This window comes from Hemibagrus wyckioides, linkage group LG20 (assembly GCF_019097595.1).
Source record: "Hemibagrus wyckioides isolate EC202008001 linkage group LG20, SWU_Hwy_1.0, whole genome shotgun sequence".
Taxonomy (NCBI): Eukaryota; Metazoa; Chordata; class Actinopteri; order Siluriformes; family Bagridae; genus Hemibagrus; species Hemibagrus wyckioides.
In genome coordinates this window covers 16029369-16045608 of record NC_080729.1, presented here as the reverse complement: position 1 = coordinate 16045608, position 16240 = coordinate 16029369, and the positions used below count along the sequence as shown (strand labels likewise).

Genomic DNA, 16240 nt, shown 5'->3' with positions numbered 1-16240 from the left:
TCATTCATTCATTCATCTCAAGCACTTTATCCTGTCAGGGTCACAGTGAATCTGGAGCTTTATACCAGGAACACTGAGCCCGAGGCAGGAATACACCCTGTATACATTCACATTCAGTTATTATTGGGTAATTTAGACACATGGTGAACATGAACATATCTTAAACAGAACATATCTTAAACCCTTTCTTTGTCCGTCTTTCCGTAGCGTCCTGGGTAGCGAGCTGGGTCCCGAGAACTACGAGCTGCAGGTGTGTGTGAAGGACTACTGCTTTGCACGAGAGGACCGCACAGTCGGCATGGCCGTGCTGCAGCTAAAAGACCTGGTGCTGCGAGGCGGCGGAGCCTTCTGGTTACCGCTGGGCAAACGTGTGCACATGGACGAGACAGGTCTCACCGTGCTGCGAATCCTCTCACAGCGCAACAACGATGATGTGGCCAAAGAGTTCGTCAAGCTCAAATCGGACCAGCGCTCGGCCGAGGAGGGCCGCGGGAGTTAGGAGCGTGAAGATCCGTGTCCACGCCGGACACATGCACAGGAATGAAAAAGATGCACACATACACACACATCAACATGCACCAAGTGAACAGGAGAGTTGTTGAGTAAACACTGACTTGTATAAAGACTAATGTGAGATAGAGAAACGCTGTTGTGCCTCACCAGTGGCGTAACATAAATCTCTGCTTAAGCACTAAAGCAATCAAACCTGATTCAAGCAAATAATGATGTCAGAGGCGTCGCTCTTTCATCTTTGCCTTTTTTTTGTAAAGGGAACTCCGCTGTGACATCCGAAAAACGCAACAGTATAGACACATACACGGCCATTTCAAGCCCAGTCTGATTTTTGCATTCTAGCTCTACAGTAGACTTAAGCATGCCTCAAAGCTTATATAAACAAACAATGATGTGATTAACGGTACACGTGTCACATAAACAGATTTTCCTACGTGCTTTTCGACCCTCTGTCATAAAAAAAAACGTCACTGTAAGAAGCATTAGCCATCACTCAGTCGTGCAGCGAGCAAAAGGCAGCACTATAACCATATGTTAGCGATCCACGCATGGCTTCGAGTCGGCACATCGATCCTCCGTACTCTACTCTTACAGGTGTAGACCAGCATGCTGCTCCTCCCTGCCTACCCACAATGCACTGCTGCTTACAGGAGCTACATGTGCTCTCTCTCATCCACTCACGTTTTATAACCAGACAAGTGTAAAAAAAAAAAAAATCCAAAACATGATGGGGCTCAATATTTTCGTGTTGTTTTGGAAACTTGACTTTGCACTTAAGCCTCTGTTGCATGTTTTTAAGTCCAGTCTCAGTCGCGTGTTTCTATTCTATCTGTCCGTCCGGTCCGGTCAGAACGTGCCGTTTCTGCTGTCCTCTTGTTACGTTGTGCATGATGAAGCCAAGCCACTTTATCACTGTGACTCTCTCCTCATGTCCGCCTCGGCCGCTGTGCGTTATAGAGCTTTAGGTTGTTTGATTTTGTGAGTCCGATGGTTCTGGGAAATCTACAACCAAAACTGATAGTTGGAGTCGTGAAGACTGAGTACGCTGTTATACACCTCATGTTCAGAGTAATGAAGAAGGGATTGATGTGGCAAAAATATCAGAATATCGCGATACAGTTTAAGACATTTCACAATATATCGGCTTGCGAAACAAAGTGCTATCTGAAGAGTAAGGGCATGACAACTCGCTGATCAATGAAAACAAAAAACTTTTGGAAAAATTGATTTTTACCCATCAGTAACCTCCTTCATATCAGTGATACGCACAATACTCTCAGAAATGCATACGTAGTTTATCAAAACATCTCGGTGCTCTCTGGTGTCATATCACTCAGCCTTTTAATAACAGAATATTCAGATTTCTTGTTATCATACACCAAAACGTGAACGGAGACAATAGAGGGAGACATCAGCCTAAAAAAAAAAAAAAAACGCTGGGTACATCTTTGTATGCTAGCAGTGAGGATTATGACGATAACCAAATATGGCTTAAAAATCCTGTCAGAAATTGTTAGGTTAGCTCGTGGCTAGCTGTTAGTGTTAGCAATTAGGATTATAAACTTTTATAAATATGACAAAAAGTCTCTCAGAAATGATCAGCTTGATTTATTTTACCAAGCTGATTCATTAAAATCATTAACAATATCTTAGAAATCTTAAAAAATCCTGTCAGCTTAGCTTGGCGAGCTAGCACTCATAACACTGAGTATTATGAATATTTATGAATATCATCTCAAAACCTTTCGGAAATCCTGTCTAATGTTAGTTGACTAACTATATATGAATATGAAGATTCTGAATATGTCTTTAAAAATGTGCCAGGTTAGCTAATGTTGGCTAGCTGGCTAGCATTAGCAGTACAGATAATGAACATTTATGAATGACTTAAAAAGTCTCTCAGAAATCCTGTCAAGTTAACTTATTTTTGCTCTCTAGCAGATTAATAACATTATGAATACAACTTTAAAAACCTGTCAGAAATTCTGTCAGGTTAGCTCACACTGGCTAACTGGCTCACATATGAAGATTATCAACATTATGAATATGACTTTAAAAAAATCCTCTCAGAAAACCTGTCAGGTTAGTTGTTATTTTCTAGCTAGCAGGTTTAGCAATGAATATTATTTTTTAACATTTATGAAAATGCCTCAGATATCCTGCCAAGTTATTTCACCCAGCTAGCTAAAAGTTCCTTTTAAGACTTCCTAAAAATTCCTGACTTAGAAGCTCTGTCAGTTAGCTAACTGGCTAGCTAAAAATCTGTCTTAAAATTTAGTTCATTTTGGCTAGCTGGCTGTCACATGGATGCTTAATATTTTCTCTGGCAATACATTTTAAGCTGGAAATTATTTCTTCCGCTTGGAATTCTTGTCAGGTTAGTTCTCATTGAACAGCTAGAAATATGAACTAAAATCCTGTCAGGTTAGCTCACGTTGGCTAGCTAAAGACTATTAACATTATGAATTTGACTTCCTCTCAGAAAACCTGTAAGGTTAGCTTATTCTTGCTAGTTAGCATGGTTAACATTTTCTCAAATTGCTTCAAAACTCCTGCCATACTGACAGCTAGCTAAAACTTTAAAACATCATTGGAAATCCTGTCAGGTTAGCTAAAAATATGACTTCAAAATCCTGTCAGATTAGCTCATGTACTCTAGCTGGTCATATTATTAACAATTCCTAGTCTTCGCTTAAATCTTAGGTTAGCTTGCGCTACATAGCCAGCTTTAATGATCATTTTATATTCTATTTTTATTTTGTTATATGAAGATTCTTCAGACTTTCTGTGAATGAAACAGTTTTTTTTGTAATGAATGAGTGAGTGCCTCTTCCTTCTGCCTCTCTCAGTCATTAATACGAGTCCGGAGGCCGGATCGTCGACAGTGTGACATCCGACCCCAGAGGTTCGCACTGCAGCTTATCTAATATCTAAAAGTGTTACTCAGTAGTGTTCAATGTGGCTGGATCTTTAGTCCAGGATTCTGCCAAAAAAGCACCGTCTATGGTCAGATACTGGTCAGATCACGGATGAACCAGACTGCATGTCCGTGGCATGTGGACTCGGCTGCGCTTTGCTCATGTTTTAATGTAATCTAGTGTAAACTCGTCTGTCTTAATTCTACAGCAATACTGAAGGCCGAGACTAAAACTAAGAGCCGTGTGGAGAGGAAACCTGAAACACACACACACACACACACACACATGCCAAATAGACATCCATTCAGGAGGATGCGCAGGCCTGTACACCATGTTAGTTTTCACAACACTAGTTGAGTATTTAGGAACAGTGTGAAGCACAGGACACACACGTCATTTCAGGTATGTAAGAGTTTATTAGCAGTAAACCGAAGGGCATCGCTCGCACCTTTCCTGCACTTTTCACTTAACGATCAATTCCAGAAGTGTTCTTGTCTCTTTGAGGGCTGTGTATGTGTTCATACGACGGAAGACAGCCAGTCATGGATCGATAGCCATCCAAGTTTGCTGTTAAACCATAGTGCAATTAAACGCAGTCACAGTGGTCAGCTTCGGACTAGAATATTAAATGTTTACAAGGCAGAGTGTTTCAGCACAAATCGCTTGCACATTTTTTTGTCGTTGTTGTTGTTGTTGTTGTCAGGAAGCAGATAACAAAATGGGTCGAGTTCGAAGAGTTCAGTAGAAGTAGGTCTCTTATAACATTACAGTGGGCTTGAACGTCCAAACCAAACAAAACACAGCTCTCACACCGGCACCGTGTCCACGGGAACGGATACAGTCACACACGCTTGAAAGAATTAGTTTAAAATGACTCCAAATTTGCGTCAATCAGCCAGCATTTATCCGGCGTCTGGAGTTTGCTTTAGTTTTGCACTGAAGCTGAGGTTCCTGAACATTAAAGGAAGCTACTGAGGCTACTCAGATGGATGATCTCATGTGGGTGTGAATTTGTAGCAGCTGTAACTTCTCGCTCTCTCATCAGCCTCGATTTTTCTTTTAAAATGAATAAGACATTATGGTTTGCCATTCTACCAAGTAACCATACAGTGTAACATGTCTCTGTTCTGAAGACTTCCACATGGAGGAAAGCTTACTGAGCGTTACAAAGCTCCTCCCATTAATGGGAAATAAACATCTCCTTACAGAAAGCTTCACTGTATCCACAGTAACATGCTTTATTTTTTTATTAAATAACACAATTTTTAAACATCCGATCTAGTCTTGGATACTGTGCATCATATTTTAATTGTATGAGCAAGTTGTTACTATAGCAACGATAGCATTGTCAGAAAATTGTTTTGTAGACATTAGCATGTTGAATATGAGCTAAGAATCCAACAGAACTGATATATACACGATTATGCTTTCTGTTTCACGTTCGTTTACATACAACATACACCGATCAGGCATAACATTATGACCACTGACAGGTGAAGTGAATAACACTGATGATCTCCTCATCATGGCTCCTGTTAGTGGGTGGGATATATTAGGCAGCAGGTGAACATTTTGTCCTCAAAGTCGATGTGCTAGAAGCAGGAAAAATGAGGATTTGAGCGAGTTTGACGAAGGGACAAATTGTGATGGCTAGACCACTGGATCAGAGCATCTCCAAAACTGCAGCTCTTGTGGGGTGTTCCCGGTCTGCAGTGGTCAGTATCTATCAAAAGTGGCCCAAGGAAGGAACAGTGATGAACCGGCGACAGGGTCATGGGCGGCCAAGGCTCATTGATGCACGTGAGGAGCGAAGGCTGGACCGTGTGATCCGATCCAACAGAAGTTAATGCTGGCTCTGATAGAAAGGTGTCAGAATACACAAGTGCATGACGGGTCAGGGCTGTTTCAATATTAGGCAGGTGGTCATAATGTTATGCCTGGTCAATGTAATCTGCTGAGAGATTGTTAGTTACAGGATCCTTCAGTGCAAAACTTATCAAGCTTCAGGCACTTGATATATCCTGGATGATAGACTACATTTGAGGTATTGTGGCATTTGATAAAACTAGTCGCATCTCCATGAGGGCTCGCACCAAACACACACACACACACACACACACCCCTGGAGAAACTCGCACTCACAGACCCGCCCAAGCACAAACAGGCATGAAGATTACCCCATGTGCATGCGTGCATGCCTGCTGCCGTGCCGTCCACGTGCTGCCCACGTCGTGAATAGAAACTAAGTGCATGAAGGGGAATCGAATGTTTATTGTGCCAGCACGTGTCTTTCTTTCTTTCTTCTTGTTTTTGTTTTGTTTTCTTTTTCTTTTCTTTTTTTTGGTGTTTATCCTGCCAACTGTCGAAGGATTTATCTTTATATTTTCATTTCGGTGTTCATATTTTCAAATGTATTTATTTTTATCAAAACAAAACAAAAAAAAAAAATAAGCCTGTGAATAAACGTGTCCAAAAATAAAAAAATTAAAAATGAATGTAGCGTGTACAAGCATGAGAGGATGTTTTTATACCGGGGATGTTTCTAATTTTTATTTTTGATCATTATGATAGTTTCTTAATCAGAACAGTGGTGGATTATTGCAGCATTGCTTCCTATTAAAATATGATCACTCAATCAGACCATGTGGAATTATTTACTTGTAGGAAGATGACTGTGCGCATGCGCTCTCTCTCTCTCTCTCTCTCTCAAGCCTTAACAATGTTTTAAAGATGCAGTTTGTAAACTTTTTTTTGTAGAAAACTGTTCTGTGTACTGTTTACTTTTCTGGCCCTGAAATTAGCTCCGCCCACAACCGGGACCTAAATTGTTAATGTTTTCATTGGAGTGAGGATTCACCAACTGCTTCTTTAAATTTACATTTGATATAAATTCTCTTCACATTATAACTAGCTTTCCTTAAAATCATATTTTCTTTACACCCAAAAGTTCCATAAACCCTCTGATTTGTGTCTTTATGCCAAACTATGACAAATATTTCATAATTACTGGATTGGCACACAATAGTTTTACATTAATTCTAGTTGAATTATCACACAATACGTTTATCCCCACACAATGACTCACTAAATCTACCTTCTGTTACTGTGTGTAAAAAATACTGGCTGTTCTTCTAGTGAAGGAATGGGAACTTTCTTGGACTGTAGATCCCAAGGTGGGGTCTGTGATGGGGGGGCAAATCACATCTATTACATATTCTGTATAATCTGATTAAACAAGTAGGCATATAAATAATGTTAACTTGAACCTAACGTGTTCTCTAAGTGACTGGTTCAAGAATACAAATTCCCTGTGACTCCAATGGAGAGTCGTATTACTACTGTGCACATTTACATGATTATTGAATTATGTTTCTAAATCATTTTCCAGTTAAAAGATCCCCGTTTCTAGGAGCTGGAATGGGATTGCAAACACTTCAGCTTTTATTGAATCAGCTGATAGATAAAATCAGCGATTTATAGATTTACAAAGCAACAGGGTTCAAATGTTAAACGCCAAGTATCAATGTTTTTAAAGCAACATAGTAAGAAACAGCATCAGATAAATCCAGGAAATGTAAAAAATAATAATAATAAAAGCTTACAAAGAACACTTTCAAAAATCAGGAGGAAAGAAAACACTGAAATTTATTTCTGCTTCTTGCAAAAAAAAAAGAAAGAAATTCAACTGAACCCAATTTCCAACATGTGGAAGAAAAGAAAGGTGGTCCAGGGACTTTCTCTTCCATGAGTTTCTGATTGAAACAGACAAAAGACAAAAGAAAGTCTGTATTTGACGCTGATTAATTAAATATGGTGGATATCATGGATCTTGTCTCACATCCCAATAGCTAGAGCCTCATCACAGACCGAGCAAAAGCCATATGAGCACTTATTACTGCATTCGTATCGTCTTAAAGCGCCTCTGAGGCGTCCTGTCTTTTATATATCATCATCAAGAAATGCATTCACTAATTAAGTGCAAGGTCACCATGTTCTCTTGTACACACACACAATGTTTTTTGGATTATAGTGAATGATAATAAAAGGCATATTAAACCACATGGCAGGCACAAGTGTACAGTAAGATGTAGAATAGATAGTGCTTGTGTTTTATTGGGTTTCAGTGCCTCCTAGCGGCCACATGAAAAACTGCAGTTCAGACTTCTACAGGAAACAAAAAAAAAGTTGTAGGCTGTACAACTCCAAATGATAAAACTTATACCGGCTCCATTTCCCACGTGGCACTTTAACACAACGGGGTTTTTTATTAAAGTTGTGTTCTGTGGGTTTTCATAAGACTCAAAAGCAATCTGGCTTTCAGAGAGCAGCCCATAAACGCGGCCTCCTCGGCCCGAGCGCCGCTCCCTCATCCAGTCTGTACTGGATGCCTGTGTGTCGTCCTACAGTAACCTAAAATGAAAAGCACCAAGACACTGAGGTTTATTGTTTTACAGTAAAAAACGAAACAAAAAACAAGATTTTATTAAAGAAGCATAAAAAATAAAACTCTTGATACATTTCTGATAACCGTCAAGTCAGTTCAAATTATAGCGTGTATACAATTGTTCCGACTCGCGGCTAAAAGGTCCATAAACTTTCAAATAAAATATATTTCAATTTTAAATTTTCTTCAATAATTTTTCTCATTTTGTTATAAATTGCCTATATGTTTTACACAGGAAAAAACAGAAATATGGAAAATAAAGATAAAATTTGCAGTAATAAAAGGGTCACATTATAATCTGGGATATTTAGGTTTAAAGTAAGCAAATAAATTGTAAAAATAAAATGTGTAAAAACTTTTTTGTCCTTTTTTTTTTTTTTTTTTTTTCTTCCCACCTTTAGAAAAAATTATTAGCTAATGCCTGATGGCTTCAAGACATGCAGATAGTTAACTTACAAATAATGATAATGTTTTAAAAACTATTAAACTTATCGGTTTTGTACGGCTGGAAAAAAGAAAAAAGAAAAGAAAAGAAAAATCCCAATGATTGTTTTTCAGGGTATTTACAGTCAGGACTAAAACCTTGTTACTGAAACGACTTTTGGTTCTGCATATATATATATATATAAAAAAAAAATTAAAGCAACAAAAAGAAAAGAAAAGAAAAAAAAAAAAACACTAGAAAGGAGAGCAGAGTTTCAGGGTTAAGTGATCTTAGGGAGCATGGCGGCTTGGCGCCAGTCCGATGCCCGAGATCAGATCTCCCTTCCGAGCTTTCCTCAGTAAACCCTGTTTAGAAACCTTAGGGAGATGGGTGATGGGGGTAAGAAGGGGGTTACACACTAACTAAATCTCCGCCTCGAGTCTGTGCCGGCTGAGTCCAGGTTCGGAGTGATGGATGGACTGAGGTGTCTGGTCCTCGCTAGGCTGAGAAACACCTGGAGCTTCAGCCGGCCCGCGCTCTGAGGGAGGGACGTTTACAGCACGCTACTGCCATGGAGCAAACTCTGTACCTTTAAACCAGTTCTGCTACTGTACATCTCCAGAAAAATAAAAAACACCCTTTTGAGTATGGTTTCCAAAATTATCTTAAAACTAACCCCTACTAAGATCTAACCTCGGGTCTGACGAGATTCCTCGGAAAAAGTCACCGGAGCAGGTTCATACACCGGACAAATACTTAAAAAAAAACAAAAAAAAACGTGTCTCTCATTTCTGTAACATTCTGCAATCAACAGCAAGGGAACAAAATGACTTAAAACGGCTGAATAAGACCACAAGAGCAGGTGGATCCCTGTTACCAACACAATCATCATCATCATCATCATCTCTAGAAACAAAGGGCAGGCGCTTCAGAAACAGACTGAACATCAGTAGTGATCTGCACCACCAAGGCACCAAAACTCTGAACTGAAAGTTTCCCGGCACTACTGCGTCGTCCAACACTCTGCATCCGTGTACCCATAGATGAGGCAAAGGAAACTCTTCAAAAGGAGGGACACGAGTGAAATTCTGGACCGTTTTTGAGGCTTGGGTTGACTACTGAAACTGAATACAACATAGAGATAAACCAGAACTAGAAAAGATCTCACTTCTGACCTTGACCTCAGCTCCAGAGGTTTCCGATTGAAAGCCACTGCGGATCGAAGCGTCGGGTTCTAAGCTCTGGACCGCGACCCTACGCCTATACCTCGTCTGCGGCTCTCGGACATGTAGCACAGAGTGAATGGAAGCCCTGGGTGAACATAGCTGCCAGGTTCTGATTGGTTCTCAATCCTGGTTATTGTAACTGAAGGAGACCTGAATTATCACAGGAAGCCCTTTTAGACTGTACGGTGTCGTCATGGCTTGTCGCGATTAAAAACAAAACAAAAACAATAACCTGTTCACTGGGCTACTGGCGCAGGTTTCATCCAACCAAAGCACAGGAAAAAAAAAAAAAAAAAAAAAAAAACAAACAGAAAGAGGCAAACCGTGGAAATGGGTCTGGGCGCTAGTGTGGATTTACAGCAAAGAGCCTTCACGCTCAAAACAAGAGCAAGGCCTTATGGGAAGGGCGGAAGACCGACGTTTCTCCAGGCTGGCCAGAGACCGAAAGAACATTGCAATGTGTCGCAGTGCACAAAGTGGGATGGATTTACAACAGTCCACTAAATTTTCAAAAATAATAAGAAACAAAATTTCCCACTCTTCACCTTTTTCTCCTCCGTCTCTCTCTGACTCACACACACAGTAAGAAGAAACATTCTTGCAAAGTTACAACGTCCTACCTATGCTAGAATTCAGTTATTCAGAATAACGTGGTGTCGGAGAGGACACTTCTGTCCTGTTCCCACAAGACAGCTAAATTTTAAAAGCATCTCTAAAAGAACAATAAAAGTGTAACAGATAAAGTCGTCCGTGGAGTGAAAGGCGACTCCGCCGTAGCTGGGGTGCAGTAGTGGACCCCGCCGGGACGGGGAACGAAGCTGGAATGAACAAAAACCCGAACTTAGTTGATCAAAAACAGTAAATACAAAAAAAGTGTGTGTCTGATAATGAAGTGTATACGCCATGTCCACCCTGGGTCAAGTCCTCAGGAACAGTGCGTGTTCTGGTTCGAGGGTCTAATAGCGCCCTCGTCTGGACCGGAGTATGAGTGTTTTAGGATTGTGAGACAAAGACAGGCGGAACACCGACCTCTTAGCATTGTAATGATATTTCTTATGCAACGTTAACTATTCTATCTACCTACATAATATTGAACATTAACCATTATGCTGGATATCAACTCTTAACTTGAATAAATATTAAGTGTTTTATTCTTCATTGATAATAATAATAATAAAATAAAAAAAAACGTCAACAAATAATTCTGTACTATTTTGGTCTGACGAGTGTGCAGGCTCCGCAGTCTTGGGTTTTTTTTTGTCTTTTTGTCTTTTTATTCTTGTGAAAACGCAAGAACGTGCGGGATTAAAAACAGACTGCGTTCCCGTCCCTCTCAAAAGTTCTCAAAATGAACCCTTAGAAAAAAGTGCAGACCTATGCAGCTTAAATTGAAAAATATCTGCAAGTAGAAAAAAGTCTCAAGCAAAAAAATAACCTGCTCAGAAGCAAGAATGAAGGGGAGGGAGGGAGGGAGGGGGGGGAATGTATAATACATGGACAGACTCATTGGCGGTAGATCAAATTAATGCCTAAAGATAGATAAGACACTGGTTTTCTATCCTCCTCGTCCATCTCAAAGGAAAAATAAAGTACACTGCTGACCTGCTGATTCCACAGCCTGGGATAAGTACACGAGTCAGTTATAATATTGACATTATCATCATAGTTATTATTAATAATAATAAATCAACATCAGGATAGTGTCATATTTAATATAGTAATTATTATCAATCCTATGTAGGCAGGTACACATCTCTCCTTATAGTTTACTGTAGACTTTCTAAATAGTGGGGATGTTCTTCAGGGCTTGGGATAACAGCAGCACCCCGGCGACTGTGTGCCATTAAGAGAAAATGCGAATGCACTGCGTGGCTGGGGTGTGGCACACGGGGCACTCGGGCTCCTGTGACTGACAGATTTGACCGGCGCAGTCCATGCAGAACAGATTGTGGCCGCAGGGAATGAGAGCGGCCGTGACCTCGCTCTCGAAACAAACGAAGCAGTCCCTGTTGCCGCCTCCTGGAACCATGCTGCCCAGGGTGCTGGCCTTCAAGCGGCTTAGCATGCCGGATCCGGTGCCCACGCTGCCGCCGCCCTCGGAGTCGGTAGGTGAGCCGCCGGTCAGCGAGGAGGCAGAACAGGACGAGTAGCCCGTGGTGCTGCCACCGCTGCTGCTGCTGCTTCCTCCTGAGAAAGATGAGCCTGTGTGAAGCCAGGAGAGCGCACTGAGCGGGTCGCTCTGCGCCCGCCGCGCCAGTGGGTGCTCCAGCACCGAGCTGTCGCCAGGCAGTGTGGGTGAGAGGCGTGGTGTGACCGTGCCCCCGCTGAGGCCGCTGCTGTTGCGCCGAAGAGGCTGCGCCTGCTTGTTGCCGTTGGCTAGCGGTGCCCAGATGTTGCTGCTGCCGAATTCGAAGCCGAGCTCTTCGGCGGTGGGTGCCATGGCGGGCGCAGGGTCGTTGCTGAAGGTGAAGGTGCCTCCACCGCTGCCCGTGCTAAACGGACTGGTAGGACTGGCGCTGTCTGTGGGCCGGCGGCTGCTCGGGTACGGCTCAGAACCCAGACCACCGTTGTGATAAGACGCCGTGGAGAGCTTGCGGCCTGAATGGTGGATGGAGAGAGGGAGAGGAGGAGGTGGTGGTGGAGGAGGCGGGGGTGCTGAATGGTGACCAGAGCTGTTTCCTCGTCCCCATAGCGCGCTCCCGAGCCCCAGAGAGCCGAGGCCTTCGAGGCTGACATCGGTGCCATTGGTGTGAAAGTCGTTGTGGCCCTGCAGGTCAATAAAGGCGCCAGTGCGCAGTGTGATGTGCGTCTCGATCTCCTCACGCGCCCGGTCGACATTCTCCGGCATGCCCGTCACCTCAAACACAGGATCCTTCTCTCTGCTCGGCGTCACGATATACGTGTGAGTCTGCTGCTGGATGCGTTTAATCGTGGCCCCTTTTGGCCCGACTACCAGGCCCACCACGCGGTAGGGCACACGCACCTGAATGGTAGTCTGACCTGGAAGGTGTGGCGGTCCGGGCAGGGAACCACCACTCCCCCCGGCCTTGCAGCGAGACGCACGGATCATGGAGAAGTGATCGGCTGCAGAGATGATCTCGCGCTTGGCCATTTCCACGTCCTCTCGGCGGCCCGTTACTATAAACACAGGCTCCTCGCCTCTCACCGGCGTCTTGATGTAAGTGTTGGTTTTCGCTCGCAAAGCTTTGATCTTACAGCCTATAATCAAAAACACATGGCACCAGTTCAGTTTCAGGAAATCAGGGCAGAAATTTCCGAACACCATTATGCTTTCAATTAGTGTTAGCCTTTAAGTTGTTCATGTTTATTCCACTAGCAGTACATTCTACTGAACAATATTAGAACAATGGTAGTTCTGTGCAACGCAAATACTGACTACACAACACTCAGACACACAAAGTATTAAAAAAACAAACAAAAAAACAGATGCAAAAGCTATTAAGCAAACACAAACAGTGTTAGAGAAGTGTGTGTTTGTTTAGATTAGACTTTATATCAAAAGTAACCAATGAACATTTGGAAATAAACAATTTATCTTCTGTTCATCTTCAATAAAAAAAAAAAAGCACCACAGATGGTGTATGCACAGAGAGTGTAAATTACATACAGAGTAGATAACTGCTATTAAAATGTTTTTTTGTAATAATTCCTCATACTAATTAGTGCCGGTTCTTAATATACTCATTCATTAGTGCCAGAGTCTATTATTTACAAATAAATCGAAACAAACATTTGACACCAAAACCTCTCTCTCTCTCCAGAAATGTGTTGATTTCTCATTCCACTGCTTGAAAACTTGGACATAAATGCACGTGGAATTCTAGGAGTGATGTTTATCTGGTGCTTCTGATACACATTGTGAGGAAACATAGAAAATTCTGGACAAAAGATGGATATTGAATTGGTTTATTAAATACACGTGTCCTAAAATAATGAATCATTATCAAAAAAAGAAAAAAGTTTGTGATCTAGTAATCTGATGCTCAGATGTTCATCAGCAGATCTTCTGAAATACTCGGTGTACTGTTTCTTTAAATATGGCCGCGTTCCCTCGCGCAGCCAATCGCGTGCGCGCGCTGTGATGTCATCGGCCGAGGCAGAAAGCATGGCACTTTCAAACAAAGAGAACAAAGCGACAAAGCGCCGCGAGCACGCACGTGCCTCAAACAAACTGTCGGTTCCGCGCCGATATTGCGAATAACGTAAATATGATTATAATAAATATTAAATATAAACACGTTTTGTGTTCTAGTGTAAAATCACGGTGCGGGAATCGGGCTCGTTGCAGCGCGTGGAGACACAAACTACCGCCCTGACCGACTGGCCCTGTTTTAGCATCACAGCAGCTGTTATTGAGAGATAACATCATAAACATCAAACTTCACAAGGTCACCGGTGATAAAAATCGGTTGTCGGGGAGGTGTAGCACGTGGCCTTGACCGAGGGTGCAGTAAAATAGAGTCGGTCAATGTGTTTCCTTTGTTTAGGTTGGAGGGACAGACTGCTTAGACATGTGCAGACTGTGCCGCTTTGTCTGACCCCCGAGTCTCCCCTCCCCTCCCCCCAGACCCTCCATCTGCCCCAAGAAAACAGGAGTACAATCAATCACTTCAGCAATACGCGTCTAAAAGTAAATAAATAAATTAACAAACAATAACACAGAAGCACCGCCATGACTGGGAAATCCATGATAAACAACTTCTCCAGAACAGACAAAGAGAGATGCCTGTACATGATCAGTGTACTCAAAAAGGATGGAGATGATACTGAACCCACCTTGCCTCCCAACAATCTCAGCGACATGCTCCGAGCTGGGCACAGGCACACACTCGGTCATGTTGACGCTCCTCTTTCGGTTGCACAGCGCGGCGCTCTGGTCTCCCAGTACGGCGTGTGTGTGGGGGGCCATGTGGAAGCCCCCCGTGCCGTAGTACTCCGGAGACGGCGAGCAGGAGGAAGGAGATCCGCGGGAGCCGCCCGGGTGGTCGAGCAGCGGCAGGTCCACGTAGCCTCCTCCAACTCCTCCTCCGTTGCAGTTCTCGGACACGGTTACCGTCGTGGTCCCGTCCAGGGAGTCCACTTTGTCCAGCGCCATGAGCGAGAACTGATCGATGGCGAAGCGCAGCGCTTCCTGGTGCTCCTCGTCGCGGGACTCCGGTTCCGGTTCACCGGGGAGCGCGACTCCGGTTTGCTGCGCGCTCACTACCGCGTCGTGGTCCATGATCTCTGGGTGGAACAGAGGGCTAGGCATGCTGCCCGCGGATGAGCATTAGACGGGATGGGAAACTGCTTTCTGCGCGAAAAAAAAAACAACAAAAACAAACAACTCTATAAATAAATATATTTTTTGAAACTCTAATAACAAAAACACACCGACTCGATTCACCACAGTGTTCAAAAAACGTCCTAAATCAGTGTCTACTTTACGCAGCGAGACGGGAAAAGTCCCTCCTGCTTTGTCCTTATTGTTTCTTTCTCTTCGTCCACCACTGGTTAGCAAAGTAGCTTAGCATCAAGGCTACATCACCGCTGCTTCGTTAGCTAGCATGAGTTGGTAACTTGCGTGTAAGAACAAATCTGAAAATTATTACCGGTCTTAAATCCTAAACAGCGCCCATGACACTCACAGACACGGGCAGGTTTCTCCTCTGGGCGCGGAGTGACAAACGCGCCGGAATAAAACACCACAGAAAGGACGCTGCATTTTGTTGTTAGCGAACTAGCTTTAGCCGGCTAGCACAGAGGAGGTAAGTCACGTTGTCGCCGCCTTTGTTTGTGGGTAACAGGCAGAGCAGCAGGCATGCACCGCGCCGAGCAAAGTCCAACCATCAAATCATTTAAAAACAGAAATGCGAGTCAGGAAGACGGGTTTAATTTACCTGTTCGGCTTCCGCTCCTTTATCCCGATTCCGGACAAGCAGCACTTAAGTCCTGGCTACAAGGGTTAGCCGAGTTTGCTAATTTGGGGGGCGTTTGGAGAAAATATTTGTTTTAAAAAAAACAGCACGCGCGCGAGAGTGAACGATCAGGGGAAGAAAAAAACGCAAAAATCTTTACTTTCCCATGACTCGAGCTATGCGTTGGCGCGATTCTTTACATTCCCATGAGCGTGTAAATCCCGAAAAACACACACAGAGAGAGAGAGAGAAGAGGAGCAGCGTCTCGTCTCTCCCGCTGCCTGGAGTCCGCCGCCTTTGTCTAGCCAGGCGCACGCGACGCCGTTCTCTGCCTGCCAGTCTCTCGCGCACAAGGCGCTGACGTCACCCGCGACACAACAATGGAGTTCAAAGGCCACGCAGTAGGCGCCCACATCAGCGAGGCGAGTGCGCATGCGCGTCCCGGCTACACCCGGTCATGTTCAAACCGCGAGCGTTATCATCATTACAACGTTAACCCGTTTATCAGATCCGTTTTCTTGATCAGCTCATAAGCAACACGAAGAGATGTACCCGGGGCTGTGATGAAACTCTTAGATGATTATCAAATGGTAAACTAAACGTTGACTCGATTTCAAGTTCATGCAGATATGAACCGGGCGATATGACGATATAATACCGATATCGTGATAATCTGACACAATAAACCTTTCTGAGATAAACCGTACAAGGATTATTGGATTGCAATTATTTTTTAAAGTGACTGGGAGTTGATGTAATGCAAAAAAAAATGTGCTTAACATTCACCTTTTTATTTG

The 16240-nt window shown here is 43.2% G+C and overlaps 2 protein-coding genes across 5 annotated transcripts in view; one reads left to right on the top strand and one right to left on the bottom strand.

Moving 5' to 3' along the window:
• LOC131371131 (protein unc-13 homolog A) overlaps window positions 1–6045 on the top strand; it is a 61292-nt gene extending 55247 nt beyond the window's left edge. For all 3 annotated transcript variants that reach the window (XM_058418915.1, XM_058418914.1, XM_058418913.1), the window contains one exon: window positions 208–6045. In XM_058418915.1, coding sequence (XP_058274898.1) covers window positions 208–499 — 292 coding nt within the window. In that variant the 3' untranslated portion in view covers window positions 500–6045. The remainder of the gene's footprint in view (window positions 1–207) is intronic.
• A 1334-nt stretch (window positions 6046–7379) lies between these two features.
• Window positions 7380–15835, bottom strand: LOC131371164 (RNA-binding protein MEX3B). 2 transcript variants are annotated; one of them, XM_058418989.1, is made up of 3 exons: window positions 15426–15835; window positions 14323–14839; window positions 7380–12744 (listed from the first exon to the last, which is right to left on the bottom strand). In XM_058418989.1, the coding sequence occupies exons 2-3, from the start codon at window positions 14795–14797 to the stop codon at window positions 11369–11371; spliced, it is 1851 nt and encodes a 616-aa protein (XP_058274972.1). In that variant the 5' UTR covers window positions 14798–14839; window positions 15426–15835; the 3' UTR covers window positions 7380–11368. The 2 variants fall into 2 exon arrangements, with proteins under 2 accessions (XP_058274972.1, XP_058274973.1); XM_058418990.1 differs by lacking the exon at window positions 15426–15835 and adding an exon at window positions 15174–15319.
• Between the last annotated feature and the right edge of the window lie 405 nt (window positions 15836–16240).